The 15427-nt window shown below is 49.9% G+C and overlaps 1 protein-coding gene across 1 annotated transcript; it reads left to right on the forward strand.

Moving 5' to 3' along the window:
• Positions 1 to 11657: 11657 nt before the first annotated feature.
• Positions 11658 to 14505, forward strand: LOC101762993. The gene is made up of 3 exons (XM_004986777.2): positions 11658 to 12597; positions 14083 to 14178; positions 14295 to 14505. The coding sequence occupies exons 1-2, from the start codon at positions 11658 to 11660 to the stop codon at positions 14133 to 14135; spliced, it is 993 nt and encodes a 330-aa protein (XP_004986834.2). The 3' UTR covers positions 14136 to 14178; positions 14295 to 14505.
• Positions 14506 to 15427: the final 922 nt, after the last annotated feature.

Raw genomic sequence — 15427 nt, forward strand, 5'->3', positions numbered from 1 at the left:
ATGTGCGTCTATCATCCAGCGGTATGAGGAGTAAGAAGAAGGAAGAGAAAGAGAGGGAAGGGAGGGAAAAAGAAGATGGCGGAATTTCCGGGATTCGACTGCGCGCGGTGACGGATTGACGGGCACGCGGCGAAAAATACGGGGAGGGGAAAATGGAGGATTGACGGGTCGGGGCCAGGACAGCGGGTCCGACGGAAGGGAAAGGACTTGACGGAGCTCGGCGGTCGGAAAAAAATTTTGGAAAGTGTTTTTAACGGGTGATTTAACCGGGTGTATTTTGCGGGCGTTACAAACCTACCCCACTTAAATTGAATCTCGTCCTCGAGATTCGGCTGAGTCCTGAACAGATGGGGGAATTCCTTTTTCAACGCATCCTCGCGTTCCCAAGTGGCTTCTTCCTCACCATGCCTACTCCACTGGACTCTGCAAATCCGTACTGCTGAATTCCTTGTCCTTCTGGTGACTGTGTCCAGAATCTTGACGGGTACCTCCTGATATCGCAGATCTTTCTGCAAATCTATGGTTTCCACCGGTATTTGCTCTTCCGGTACTCTCAGGCATTTTCTCAGTTGAGATACATGGAACACCGGGTGGATATCCGACATTTCTTCGGGCAACTGGATACGGTAGGCCACCGCTCCAATCCTTTTTAGCACCTTGTATGGTCCGATATACCGAGGGGCCAACTTCCCTTGCACTTGAAACCTCCGGGTACCTCGGATCGGAGAGACTTTAAGGTACACGAAGTCCCCCTCACGGAAAATCAATTCTCGTCTCCTCTTATCTGAGTAGCTCTTCTGCCTAGATTGTGCTGCTCTCAACTTCTCCCGTATTTCAGCTACTCGCTCTTCTGCTTCCTTGATAAAGGCAGGTCCTACCAGGGTGCGCTCCCCCACTTCTGACCACATCAACGGGGTTCTGCACTTTCTTCCATAGAGAGCCTCAAACGGTGACATGCCTAAGCTGGCTTGGTAACTGTTGTTGTACGAGAACTCTGCATATGGTAGACTCTGCTCCCAATCCTTGCCATAAGTAAGGACACATGCCCTCAACATGTCTTCCATGATTTGATTCACCCTCTCTGTTTGGCCATCGGTCTGGGGGTGATAAGCTGAACTAAAGTCCAGTTTGGTGCCCATAGCCTTATGGAGACTCTTCCAGAATCTAGAGGTGAATTGGGTCCCTCTATCCGAAACAATTCTGCTAGGTACACCATGCAACTTCACTATGTTGTCCACATAGAGCCGAGCTAGCTTCTCTCCACCATAGGTGGTCCGTACGGGCAAGTAGTGGGCAACCTTAGTGAGTCGGTCCACTATCACCCATATGGAGTCATTCCCTTTCTGAGTCCTGGGCAATCCTACTACAAAATCCATGCCAATCTCGTCCCATTTCCAAACTGGAATGGGTAGTGGTTGTAGTAACCCAGCCGGCTTCTGATGTTCGGCCTTAACTCTTTGGCAAATATCGCAATGAGCGACGAACTGGGCTATGTCTGCCTTCATCCCGTTCCACCAGTACTTCTGCTTTAAGTCCATGTACATCTTGGTGGATCCAGGGTGGATGGAATATGCTGAGTTATGGGCCTCATCCATGATGGTTTGCCGGAATTCGCCTTCCTTGGGCACACAAATCCTATCCTTGTACCACAAAGTTCCCTTTTCATCCACTCTGAAGTCTGGGGCTTTGTTTTCTCCGGTTTGCCTGCGAATCCTCAACAGGTCCGGGTCCGAGCCTTGGGCCTCTCGGATCCTTTCTTCTAGGGTGGGCTGAACACTTAGCTTGCGGCTGGTATTCTGAGGGATGATATGTACATTTAATCGGGCCATTTCCTCTTTTAAGTGGGGGTCCTTAGGTTCGATCTGCCCATGGGGTTTCCTGCTTAATGCATCCGCTACCACATTGGCCTTACCGGGGTGGTAGTGAATTTCCAGATTATAGTCCTTGACCAGTTCTAACCATCTTCTTTGCCTCAAATTCAGATCTGGTTGGGTGAAGATGTATTTTAGGCTCTTGTGGTCAGTGTAAATCTCACACTTATTCCCGATCAAGTAATGTCTCCAGATCTTGAGGGCATGCACTACGGCTGCAAATTCCAAATCATGGGTGGGGTAATTTTGTTCATGGGGCTTAAGTTGACGGGAGGCATAAGCCACTACCTTCCCATCCTGCATCAGGACACACCCTAACCCTTGGCGAGAAGCGTCACAATAAATGACGAAGTCCCGCTGGATATCCGGTAGGGTTAATACTGGGGCGGTCGTTAATCTTCTCTTTAGCTCCTGAAAACTCCTCTCACATGCTTCGGTCCAATTGAACTTCTTGTCCTTTCTGAGTAGCTCTGTCATAGGTCGGGCTATCTTGGAGAATCCCTCAATGAACCTCCGATAATATCCAGCTAAACCAAGAAAACTCCTGATTTCACTAACATTGGTGGGTTGCTGCCAGTTGGAGACGGCTTCCACCTTCTCGGGGTCGACTGCTACTCCTTCCGCAGTCAAGATGTGTCCAAGAAATGCCACCTTCTCTAGCCAAAATTCACATTTACTGAATTTAGCGTAAAGTCGGTGGGCTCTCAATCTCTCCAGCACTACCCGCAGATGTTGCTCGTGCTCCTGAACACTCTTGGAGTAAATAAGTATGTCGTCGATAAAGACCACGACAAACTTGTCTAACTCTTCCATAAACACCTTGTTCATGAGATTCATGAAATAAGCAGGGGCATTGGTCAGTCCAAAGGACATCACTGTGAATTCAAACTGGCCATACCGGGTAACAAAAGCTGTCTTCGGGATATCACTTTCCTTAATCTTGAGCTGGTGGTACCCTGATCTCAAATCTATTTTGGAAAAATACTTGGCTCCCTTTAACTGGTCAAATAGGTCATCTATCCTGGGAAGGGGGTATTTATTCTTGATAGTGACCTCATTTAGTGCGCGATAATCCACGCACATCCTCATGCTTCCATCTTTCTTCTTGACAAAGAGCACTGGGGCTCCCCACGGGGACGAGCTGGGTCTGATAAAGCCACTCCGCTGCAATTCACCTAGTTGTTTCTTCAGCTCTGCTAACTCAGACGCTGCCATTCTATAGGGCCTCTTGGCTATAGGGGAGGTTCCAGGGATAAGGTCGATCACAAACTCTATATCCCTATCCGGGGGCATTCCAGGTAGTTCCTCAGGAAAAACATCCGGGTATTCACTCACTACCGGAACTCCTTCTATGGCTTTGGCTTCCATGCTAAAAACCATTGGGTCAGGCCCACTTCCCCGGGTGTGGCAGGTTACTGGTACGCCATCCTGATTAATTAGGCGCACTACCTTATCAGCACACCCTATGTGTCCATCATGTAGGCTTAACCAATCCATTCCAAGGATCACCTCTATTCCTTTAGACTTAAGTACTACTAGATCTGCTAGGAATTCTACCCCACTTAAATTGATCCTTACCCGGGAACAACCTAGTCGACACTGGATGTCGGCTCCAGGCGTCCGGGTTACTAGGGGTACCTTTAGTAGTACTGTAGGTATGTGGTGCTTATCCACAAAGCTTGATGATATAAATGAATGTGATGCTCCAGAATCGAAGAGTACTGTTGCCAATACTGAGCTGACTAGAAACTCACCGAGTACAACGCCCTGAGCTTCCTGAGCCTCTTGCGCGCTGATGTGGTTGACGCGGGCTCGTCCAAATGACTGCTGGGGCTGCCTCATCTGCTGGCTGTTGTTGTTGTTGTTGTTGTGGCTGGGGTTGTTGCTGCGGACGGGAACACGGTTGGCTCCTGACACTGCTGCCCTTGGCCCAGTCACTGCATTGGAGAAGGCTGATGCAGCTGGCTTGTTGGCGTAGGGGCAGTTGGCAATGAAGTGCCCTGGCTCACGGCAGTTGAAGCATGCCCTGCCGTTGTTGGTGACCTGACTGGCGCTGTTCTGTGGGGCCTTGACAGGGTTCTGGCTTCTGAATGGGGCATTGGTCTGATGAGAACCGGAGGCTTGGGACTGGGTCCTGTACTGCATGGGAGCTTGGGACCTGGGCATGGGGTAACCAAAGCTCCTTGGTTTCTGGAACCTGTCCTGCTGGTGGGTCTTGCTGTCCAGGAGCCGACGCTTGTTGTCTCTCCTTTCATCTGCCTTGGCTCTCTCAGTCAGGATGGCCATGTTCATCAGGGTGTTGAAGTCAGGGTAAATCTGAGGGGTAAGCAGGGTCCTCAGTTCTGCGTTCAAGCCCTTCTTGAACATGTCTTGCTTCTTCTCATCTTTGTCTACCTCTTCTGGAGCATAGCGGGCCAACTCCATGAACTGATAGGTGTACTCTTCCACCGACTTGTTGCCCTGGCGCAGTTCACGGAATTCATCCGCCTTGCGCTTCATGGTAGCTGCAGGAATGTGATAGCGGCGGAACTCTGTCACAAACTCATCCCAGGTGATGGTGGAGGCATCCTGAGCGGCCGTGCAGTAGTTCTCCCACCAAGCTAAAGCAGTCCCAGTGAGCTGGTGTGCAGCCAGGAGAACCTTGTCCCTGCTCTCACAGCCGAATGGCTCTAGCTTCCTCTTAATGACCCGCAGCCAGTCATCAGCGTCCAGGGGGTTGATGGACCCGCCAAAAGTGGGTGGCTTGGTGCGGAGGAAGTCTGTCAGCTTCTCATTCATACCCTGTCCGCGGGGCCTCTGGCGAGTGATGGCATTGGCCAAGGCTTCCAGCAGAAGGGTCTGGTTGTTCATGACTTGCACTAGGTCAATGACCGGTGGGGGCGGTGGCTCCTGTGCTCCCACTTGACTTTCCCCCCTGCCCTCGGGCTGATTCACCTCCTGTTCCTCATGGTGCACTATTGGCGGTGGTCCCTGCCTTTCCTGTTGTCTTTCTGCACTGGGAGTGGCACGTGCCTGACTCGGGGAGGTCCTGGTGGCACGCTTGGGAGGCATCTGCAGATTGAGCGAACTTTCATGAGACTTGGATTTGGATATTAAGGTGATGTTTAGTTAATTAATTCGAATTTTCGAAGAGACAGAATCCACCTCCTGTCGACAAGCACACAGACTAACAAACAACAAGCACAAATGATTTTATTATTCTGCCGGGGCGGTTACAACACTTGGGGTAGGGCCAAAACACGTGCTACACGACCGGTACAACAACACAACCAGGGGGGGTACAACTCTAGACTCGGGACAGCTTCAGGAGTACAACTTGGACCACGGACCATGACGACTCCACTCCCTTGGGCGAACTCTGGGCTGGGCACTCTACTCGCGGGACGAATCTGCACACTGCGCGGAGTGGTCTTCCGGCGGAATCAGGAGGGCCAGCACCTCATCTCTCAGGGTCCCACCCGCGGGAGGGAGCTCATTGGCCACCTCAGAGTCCCTTTCCGAGGGCGGTGGCGCTGGTGTGGCGTCGGGGCTCTTCCGCTTCCCGGACCCCTGGGCAACAGGAACTCCATCCAAAACTGGGGCCTCGTCGTCCTCCACGATCCGCATCTTCCTCCGCGTGCGGTCCGAGCGGTGGGCCTCCTTCAGGGCCTGCGCGTGCCGGTCCTCAGCCTCTTTGAGGGCCTCGACAGCGAGGGCCTCATTGCTTTGGGCGGCCGCGGCTCGGGCCTCAGCTGCTGCCAATCTCACCTGGAGCCTCCTCACCATAATCTCGGCGTCCTCGGCTCTGCGGATCTGCTGCTTCAAATGAGCGGCCTGCTCATCGCAGAGTTCATCCAAAGTGAGGAGGTAGGCAGCCATATGGAGCACGGTGGGGTCATCCTCGCGCTGTCCACGTCCTTCCAAAGTCCTCACCCGGGCCAGCCAAACCGGGCGGTTCTTCTTGACAGGCGGGTAGAACCTCATCGGTGTGCGTCCGATGTGCCGCTCGTAGATCTGGCACAGGTAGCGCAGGGCTTTCCGAGCTGCCGCCTGGTAAGTGTCTTTCCGCCGGAAACCAGTGGCAGACACATTCCAAGGCTGAATGTCGGGGAAGCGGCTGCTCCTGCCCACGAAGATGGTCATCTCGCATCGGAGAGTCCCACGGTCCTCATACTCCCTGCTGGAGTACTCCGGGCGCTCGTAAATTCCGAGACGGTCCATGCAGGCGAACAGCAACCTGGGAAAACCGGGCTCCTCCAGGCAGTGGCTGTTGGTCCATCCATCTTCGGCCATCTGGAAAGAATCGGGGTGTAAATCAGTTTTGCAATTGAGCAGAGGTAGCAAGAAATTTTGTAAATCATTTAATTTGGTCAAAAGGCTTTTTCGGTCCTAATGGTTACGTCCTACGGCCAACGACGGCTCTGATACCACCTGAAGCGTCCCCACATAAGTAGAGACTAAATGTGATCCAAATTATCAGTCCCAGGAGGCTGATAACACATTTATTCAACAGATAGTTCAGAAACCGTACAACTCCCGAAGGAGCGGGCGGGCAAGCCACACCCAAAGCAAGACTAAAGCGATAACAACACAAATCCAAGTTGCAGTCCAGTCGGACTCCGGGCTGCAATCGGAGCTAAGCGTCAGCGGAAGCATCCTGCAAAAGGGGCCAACACCACAGGCAGCGTTGGGTGCAGACGCAACCTCCTACTCGAAGTCCTCGGCGACGAAGTCCGGATCCTCCTCTGAAGTAACAACACAAGGGTGAGTACAAAAGTACTCAGCAAGCCCAGCCCCATCCACGGAGGGGGGATACAACAGAGTATGCACGAGAATAATCAAGGAATAAGCTATGGTTTATTTGCAGTAAAGCTAGATTTTAAACACATGCGGGGTTCCATTTCAAAGAGGGTTCACAAAAACATTTTAGTAAACAATATATCAAGTGGGGTTGATCCTACACAAAGGATCCAAGTTTTATCGCTACCGGACTCCCCGTCCGCCGTAGCGCACGGCACACCTGCCGGACACTTCCAAAATTCCACACACCCACACACACGGTAGAATACCAGTCATCCCAAAAGCTAGTTGTGTGACCGAGCCGTAACTCGTCCAATGCCGTGGACACGGCTACCCGGATAGGTTTTAACTCTGCAGAGGTTGTACACTTTTCCCACAAGTAGGGTACCGTATCGCGAACACCTTAGTGTCGGTACGGATCCTAACAAAGCCATTACCCACCTTAGCCAACACTGACTAGTCAACGCGAGAGCGCTCAAGGGGTTAACAACCCATCCACGGAGTCGTAACCGGGACCTAAGTCACCAAGAGCTTAGTCCTTTTCCAAGGCCTCCCGTTGCTCACCAGCACACCTGAAGCCTAGCAGTTTAGCTAGTGGGATTTATGCTAAGCCGTTGCCCATACAACGGTCGAGTGGTTGTACGATGAGGGAATTAGGCAGGATGACACATCAACTCGGTCCTTAGTTATGACAAGATGGATATCTCCCACACTGCTCAACCACTGAGGTACGAGCCTATCAATCCGGAGTTCCACACAAGAAACATCCATCCATCTCATCCACCACCTCTCCTAACACCCGAAAACCCAACTTCTCAGTTAAACAAACTCACACGTTTATTTTCGAGTAAACAGGTGTAGTCATGTTTGAATTTGGATAATGAGTTCCTAAGCGTTCTAGCAGTATTTACCATCTAAACAGAGCAACTCATATTTAGAGGTAAATACGGGATAACAAGGAATAGTCATAACAATCAAGGGGTGGCTATCCAACCATGTCTTGCGATAAAACAATATGCATTTTATAAAACAGGCCAATAGGTCGTGTCTGAAAAACTGGGTATTAAAATATGCATCAAAGGGTGAGATTGGACTTGCCGTTCTCAAAGCCTTCCGGGAGCTCCTGCTCGCGGTACTGGTCCTCGGGCTCGGGCTCGCGGTCGAACTCCTCCTCGCGCTCCTCCTCGGGTACTCCGCGATCTACGGCACACACAAACGAGCACACAATAAATAAAAGGAAAAAGGGTTTTACCCGATGAGCTCCGAACAGGAAACATGAACGGAAAATAGGTAGGAAGGGTATTTTCGTGGGATTTTGATATGCCTCGGCGGAAATATATGAGGGAAGGCCGTGGTCGAGTTTGGGGTTAATCGGAGGAGGTTTGGCGCATGAAATGACGGGTGAAAGGAGTATTAGGGGCTTTAAAATGGGGTTTAGGACTGAACCGCGAGAGTAAGGACCTATCTGTAATTATTTTTGGCATGGTGGAAGGACCTATTCGCGAATAAAGAAAACTAGTGGGCTGGATCGCGAGGAGAGGGATTTACCCCTTCTTCTTCCTGGAGACAACCAGAAGCTTGAAAGGAGCAATGGACGTGGGTGTTCTGGTGGTGGGAGTGAGGAAGGCAATGTGCTCGTGGTGAGGGTGTGGAGGTGGAGGCTCGGCTCCCTCCTTTTATAGGCGGCGCGCGGGCGGGCGAGGGCCGAGGTGATGATGGCGGCCGGACTTTTGACCGGTGGCGTGCCGGAGTGGTGGAGCTCGTGGATGGCGTGGCGGCGTGGTCGTCGAGGCCACAGGGGCGGCGACCGGTGACCGGCGACACGACGCGACGCACCGAGCCAAGCGCTAAACGCCAAGGCGCGAGCGGGCGCGGTACGGACGACGTGACGCGGTGCGGGCGCGGCGCGGCGCGCGGGCGCGCGGCCCGACGCGGCGCGCGGCCCAGCGCGCGTGCGCTGCCCCGCCTCGGCGCGCGTGCGCTGCAGGGGGGGGCGGCGCATGCAAGGGGTGGGGCGCCAGGAAGTAAAGGAAGAGAGAGAAGAAAGGAAAAGGAAAGGGAAGGAAGAAGGAGAAGGAAAAAGGAGAAGGAAAAGAAGGAGAAAAAAAAAGAAAGAAGGAAGAGAAAGAGAGGGAAGGGAGGGAAAAAGAAGATGGCGGAATTTCCGGGATTCGACTGCGCGCGGTGACGGATTGACGGGCACGCGGCGAAAATACGGGGAGGGGAAAATGGAGGATTGACGGGTCGGGGCCAGGACAGCGGGTCCGACGGAAGGGAAAGGACTTGACGGAGCTCGGCGGTCGGAAAAAAATTTTGGAAAGTGTTTTTAACGGGTGATTTAACCGGGTGTATTTTGCGGGCGTTACACTATTGAACTCTGTGTAAATTTCTATATTGCACATGCTCCTATCGACTGTTGCTGGGTATTCATAATTCATACCAAAATCCACACCCACCTCAAATGGAGAAGGTATGGGTAGAAATATATATATCCATTAGAAATGGGGAGAGGAGGGGAGGGGAGGGGAGGGTACAATTTATCCATTGAACCATTGGATATGGGTGAGAATGGGGAGGGTGAGAATTGGATAATATATATTTGAATTTAGGTATGAATAAAAGTGGGTTTGTCCATACCTTCCCCAGTGGCAGGCCTATATCTGAGGATTTAAATAACTATTCAGAATTTTATCAAACTATAACATTAACATATATAACATTCCTTTTGAGCTCAAGCTGTGGCACTATTTCCATTTTCTCTCTCTCCCCATTTCTCTTATAACTTAGATTTGTGATAGTCTAACCAGTCCTAAAAATGTGATCTGTTGCCGGACATTTCACACACTGATATAAAGCCAGCAATATGGAACTATTCCATTATCTTAAAAGACTTCACTGCATATTTTCAAAAGGAAATTGCAACCTTATGAACCAATAATATGATATAGCTTTGCTACTTGGGTATCTTTGTGATTAGATTAAAAGAAAACATAATGCTTATGTATGTAGAATGATGATAGTAAAAACACTTTTTCTCAGGGTACCTAGTTTAATTCCTAACATGATGTCCATTATCTATAATCTTAGTGTATAATTCTTGATTACAGGACCGAAGACGAGGGACATGCGCCCCCCAACGTCGTTAATTTTCCAAAGCAGCCCCTAATGACCAAGCTAATCTAGCACTAATGCTAGCATATAACGTGGTTGTCCTCGTCATCTACAAGGGAAATGACATTCGTGTCTACGACTAAACGACGTTTTGATGGTGATGGAACAAGCGCCTGGTCGCCCTAAGAGTAGTGCCGCAAACGGATCGAACTAATCAAGTGTTCGATGACTATGTTGCCTCACGTACCCTCTACCTCCCCACGTAGCATGATCCTGATCATCCTGGAGGCATGTTAGTAGGTGAGAGTACAGTAGCTCTCCACTACCATCGATCTCAACCTCTGACGTCGAATCCCCGCCAGATATTGCCGTTGTTGTTGATGCTTAGGGCAAGCATGAGCTCCGTCCACAAGCTCACCGACCTCACCACCTCAATGCCAAGCATTGCTGTACCCGCATAGACAATCTAAATATATAGAGATGGTTGTAGTTAAAGTCAAGTGCATTCGGTTGAATACCCATTATTTTTCTATATAATACTAACATCCATTTCCGAATCTTGACAATTTTGACCAAACATGGTTACCAGGTCAATTCAACTTTTCAAGAATGAAATGACCAAAATACCCTTACAAACCTATCTTTAAGTGTAACCTATCTTTAAGTGTTTCTTGAACATCCCTATAATATTTTTATAAGGGCAAAACAGGAAAGTATTTGTTTCCTATAATATTTGTATAAGGGCAAAACAGGAAAGTATTTATTAGGAAACGTGAAGTGTCAAATATTTTGAAACAAATAAAGTGGTCAAAAGTGACAAGTATTTAGAAATGGAGGTTGGTATATACTCCCTCCGTTCCAAATTGTAAGTCATTCCAAGAATCTTGAAGAGTTAAAGCATCTCAAGTTTGACCAAAATTATAGAGAAAAATATAAAGATTTATGACATCAAATAGATATACTATGAAAATATAATTGATAAAGAATCTAATGATAATTAGTTGATATCATAAATGTTATTATATTATCATATAAATTTGATCAAAACTTGAGATACTTTGACTCTCCAAGATTCTTGAATGACTTGCAATTTGGAACGGAGGGAGTACTATGTACAAGTATTAAAAAAATAACTCAAATTCAGACACTCTCCAAATCCTTAACCCACCCTTAATAGTTATATAGAATATACCAATATGAATAATTTTACAATCCGGCCGGAACGACATGTAATGATTGAGACTCGCTGCTCCTAAAGCCGCACAAAGTTATGCAAATCAAGACGTACATGTTTCGAGTTCAGTGAAGTCGAAAAGGTAAGATAATTAGAAAGAAGTCTAGTTTTCATACACTGGTAGTAGGTCTGCCGTCTGCTGCACCATCGCTCATCGCTGCTCAAAGACGGACAAAGCGTTGGTCCGTCGATCCGTCCAGTCCGGTTCACCACGAGTCCACGACCCATGCCGGTCGAAGCTGCTACTTTTCTGTTTGGATGCTTCAGGCTTTTTGCTGCGAGAAAGAGGAAGGCCTTCGAATCCCATCCAACCACGCAGCAGGCAGTCAACAGCATGGCGACAAGAGACAAGCAAGGGATTCGAACCAAGGGCAGGGCAGTCATTAAACCCACAAGGCCACTCACATTCCCCTCATCACCCCCGCCCTTAATTGAAGGCTTCAATCATGGCGCCGCCGTCCTGGATCATCCTCTCCACCGCGCCGCACGTCTCCGCCGACGCCCTCCCCGACGGCGCCGACCTCTCCCTCGCGCTCGCCACGCCGCCGCGCCTCTCCCACCTCACCGTCTCCACGCGCGTCTCCTCCGCCGACCCGGACCCGGACGCAAGGCTCAAGTCCCCGCACGTCCTCGCCGCCGACCCCTCCGGCCTCCTCCTCGCCATGACGCCGCCGCCCCTCTCCGAGAGCTCCCCCCCCACGGAGCGCGTCCGCCGCGGACCCGACGGCGTCGAGCACACCTTCACCATCAGCTACATCCCCGACCCGGACTACGCCGTCCTCGACGTCGTCTCCGCCACCGCCCACCGCCTCCCCGACCACGACATCTTCAACGCCGGATGCCTCGGCGTCATCGCCGCGCCCGGCGCAAAAGCCTCCGGCTTCATGGTCGTCGAGTTTCAGTTCATCGTCGGCGGCACCGGGGCCTCGCTCCACTGCTTCTCGTCCCAGACCGGCGCCTGGGTCGAGAAGGACGTCCGCAACCCACTCCCGCGCTGGATCTGGAACTTCAACAACGTCGTCTCCCACAACGGCAAGCTCTGGTGGGTCGACACCGCCGCCGGACTACTCGCCTGCGACCCCTTCGCCGACAACCCGGACATGGCCTACGTCCCGCTCCCGGAGAACGACGACGACAACCGTGATGATGGCGCTAGAGGCTGCGCCTGCTACTACTGCTCCGAGAGACAGATCGCCACCCGCCGCCGCGTCCAGCTCAGCAACGCCACCTTCCGCTGCGTCCAAATCACCTCTGCGCGCAAGACCAAGGACCACGCCCACGACACCGCACCCGCCACGGTCACCATGCGCACGCTTGCCGATCCGGAGACGGCCCACTGGACGCTCGACTACAAGGTGCCCTTCGCCGACATCTGGGCCGACCACACCTACAAGGCGGCGGGACTGCCGGAGAAGGAACCCGTGCTCGCCTTCATCCACCCCAACAACCCCGACGTCCTCTACTTCTCCCTCGACGACTACCTCTTCGCCGTCGACATGCGTGCCAAGAAGCTGATCGAGTGCGAGGCCCACGAATCCGGCGTCTCTTCGTCCTCACTTCTCGCCTGGGAGCTGCCGCCCGCGCTCACCGCACCCGCCGCTGGTATTATTTGCTTTCCTTCATTCTCTCATCACATCCCCTGTACCTACCAGCTGCTGTTTCACACTTTTGTTGTGTGTGAATTGGGAAGAGCGTGGTAATTTTAGTAAGAGGAGGCAATTCGATCGTGCACAATCCGTGCAAGTACTCCCATCCATCTCTAGATGCATTTCAATCAACATGCATGTTAGTTGTACAGATCCTCCAATGCTACCTGATGATTTAAGACGCACAAGTAATCTCTTTTTTAGTTCCAGTGACGAAATGTAATTAAGTTAAATAATTTAATGTCAATGTTTACTTAAGGAAAAGCTAAAGGTCTAGTAGTGGATGCTATTGCTTTGGTGTTCTTGTTTCTACAGATATGGAAAACTGGAACAAACTACTTCTCTCTCCTTGTTGCAATTTGTTCAGACTTCAACTTGTTTCGTGTTAGATATAATGTTCAGGCTTCAACTTGTTTTCTTGAAATTAAATCTGTTACTGCTTGCCAAGGTAGAGTGACCAGATCTAGGATGCGACATATGGATTTCATATGTCGGAATTATTGAAGGATCTTCTATGGGTTGGAAGTTGGATAGCCAGTGTACCTGTTAGCTTCTTTCTATTTTCCAGTTTCTAATGGTATTAATACACAATCAATGTATTTTTAAAAGATAAATTTGTTATATCTTCTGGATACGTTAATTGCAATGCATATACACTCAGGTTTGACACTTTTAATTCAATTATTATGCCATCTGACGAAAACAGTTTGGTGAATCTTCAGGCCTTTTGGATATACTTTTGCTGCTGAATGAATTACCTTCTATATGTGGACCTGCTACTCTTAGAAATCTGGGGATGTAAATAATTCCTCATTAACTCTATTCCCATGTGTCTGATATATCCATGATTCCATATGGATGTCATAAATAGAATTTTACCAAACTATGACATGAACATATATAGCCACATAGTGATATAGGCACATAGCATTCCTTTCTGAATTCCTGTAGGCGATATTTTGTCTTCACAATCTCAGCGCCTGTCCTAAATTTGTTCTCTGTTGGCCATATTTTCCAAATGGAAATTGCTACCTTGTAGACCAATAAGAAAAAGCTTAGATATACTGGATTGATAGAAAGCATAATGCCTTGATATGTACAGTACGGACGGAGTAGTACTTATCTAGGATGCCTACTTTAGTTTCGAATATTGTGTTAAATGTCTATAAGCTCTGTGTATAATTCTTCACACTGTTAAAACACTTTTGTGTAGTGACCTTGCAGATACAATCTATGAGGGATTGCTGTTTGTTCTCTTACATGTTTATCTTGGTTTCTATTATGATTGATTTCCTTTTCCTGGTTTCGGTACCAAGTTTGTGCATCATGCTAATGGCTAGCTCCTCATTCATATTCTTTACTCTTTGGTTTCTTTTTTTTTCCTAGAAATGTCAAAGAACAATCTTATGTTTTAACTAATATGGTTGCTATGTCTTTGAAGGTGTTCCTGAGAACGGATCAAATGATGAGTCTGCAACAGCAGCGTCAGCATGAAGAGAGGGTTGGTGATAGTGGTTTATTAGTTTCCTTTTGGCAGGTGAGGCTTGAACGTGACCAGAACTTGTTTTCCTGCAGCATGGTACTCATGTACTAGCAACGAAGCGCTCTCGTTCTCAGATAGTATGCTGATGCTCAATTCCCTTGGCCTTGCAGGCAATGTAGTCATTACTACCTGGGGGGCGCATTATGGCCTGACATGGCGTTTCATGAGCAGCGTGCATGGTGTTGCGTAGGTTATGATGGATTGTTACCGTCACGACTCAGGATGGATGGACGTGTGTTTGCTAGTTAAAATTGTATCCATGGTTCGTTTGGATGTGAGTGCTGTATGCGTTGCCAAACTGGAACAGACATTTCGGTTGCCTCCGGGGTGAATGAAGTGCATTATGCTTGAAACAAGTTGATTGGTGCAGTGTGTTCTGTTGAGTCGTGAAATGGTTGAATAGATTTGCTTCACATTTGGAATTACACAAAAAGATTCACTAGAATGTTTGCTGTATTGGTATTTCTAGGTGCATATATGCACCTAGAAACAACTAAAACGAGAGCGCTGCTGCAGTGGCGAAGTGGCGAGGCGCAAAGCGGCATCAGCGACTCCATTGATGCTGGCCAGGCGACACCACGGGCCGGGATCCTCTCGCGATCCATACGTGAGGCATTCAAGGGAAAATTCCCTCAAACAAAAGGGATAACCCAGCGATGGAGGATGCAGAGGCGTGATCTCGTCTATCTGCGACGATCGATGGCATTGTTGCATCATCCAAAGGATCAAAGAGGATCTACCATGCGGAGGGACGATTTAACATTGTCAATGGCAAGTTTTGGGATTGTTCCTCCGATTCTGAGGTTGATGAAGATCTCGGCAACGTCGAAACCACACATCAGGTACGTTCTTTTGTGGCTGCAGGTCCGGTCTCCAAGCCGACGTCCGCGATTTCGGTACGGGCCGTCGGGGAGCGACGACAACCACAACAACAACAAAACAAGGGCTGCTGGCCTTGCGACAGGAAAAAACAGTGGAAAGGTTCGTTGCCAATGTTGGAGTTGTTCCAAATTCACTCCAGGATAAAGGCCGACCTTCCCGACCCTTGATACTCAGGGTCGGGCGAGGCGGAGGATCTCCCGACCCCGGGACTCGGGGCCGGGCGAGGCGGAGCGTCTTCCGACCCCTGGACTTTGGGGTCGGGCGAGTCGGAGCATCTCCCGACCCTAGGACTCGGGGTCGGGCGAATCGGTGAACGACCCTCAAGGGGTCAGGCGCATCCGACCCCAGGCTTGAGGTCGGA

This window comes from Setaria italica, chromosome IX, assembly GCF_000263155.2.
Source record: "Setaria italica strain Yugu1 chromosome IX, Setaria_italica_v2.0, whole genome shotgun sequence".
Classification (NCBI taxonomy): Eukaryota; Viridiplantae; Streptophyta; class Magnoliopsida; order Poales; family Poaceae; genus Setaria; species Setaria italica.

Coding starts and splice junctions, on each gene's coding strand:
- LOC101762993 (XM_004986777.2), top strand. CDS start 11,658: ATGACGCCGCCGCCCCTCTCCGAGAGCTCCCCCCCCACGGAGCGCGTC. Junction 12,598..14,082: donor GCTCACCGCACCCGCCGCTG/GTATTATTTGCT, acceptor ATGTCTTTGAAG/GTGTTCCTGAGAACGGATCA.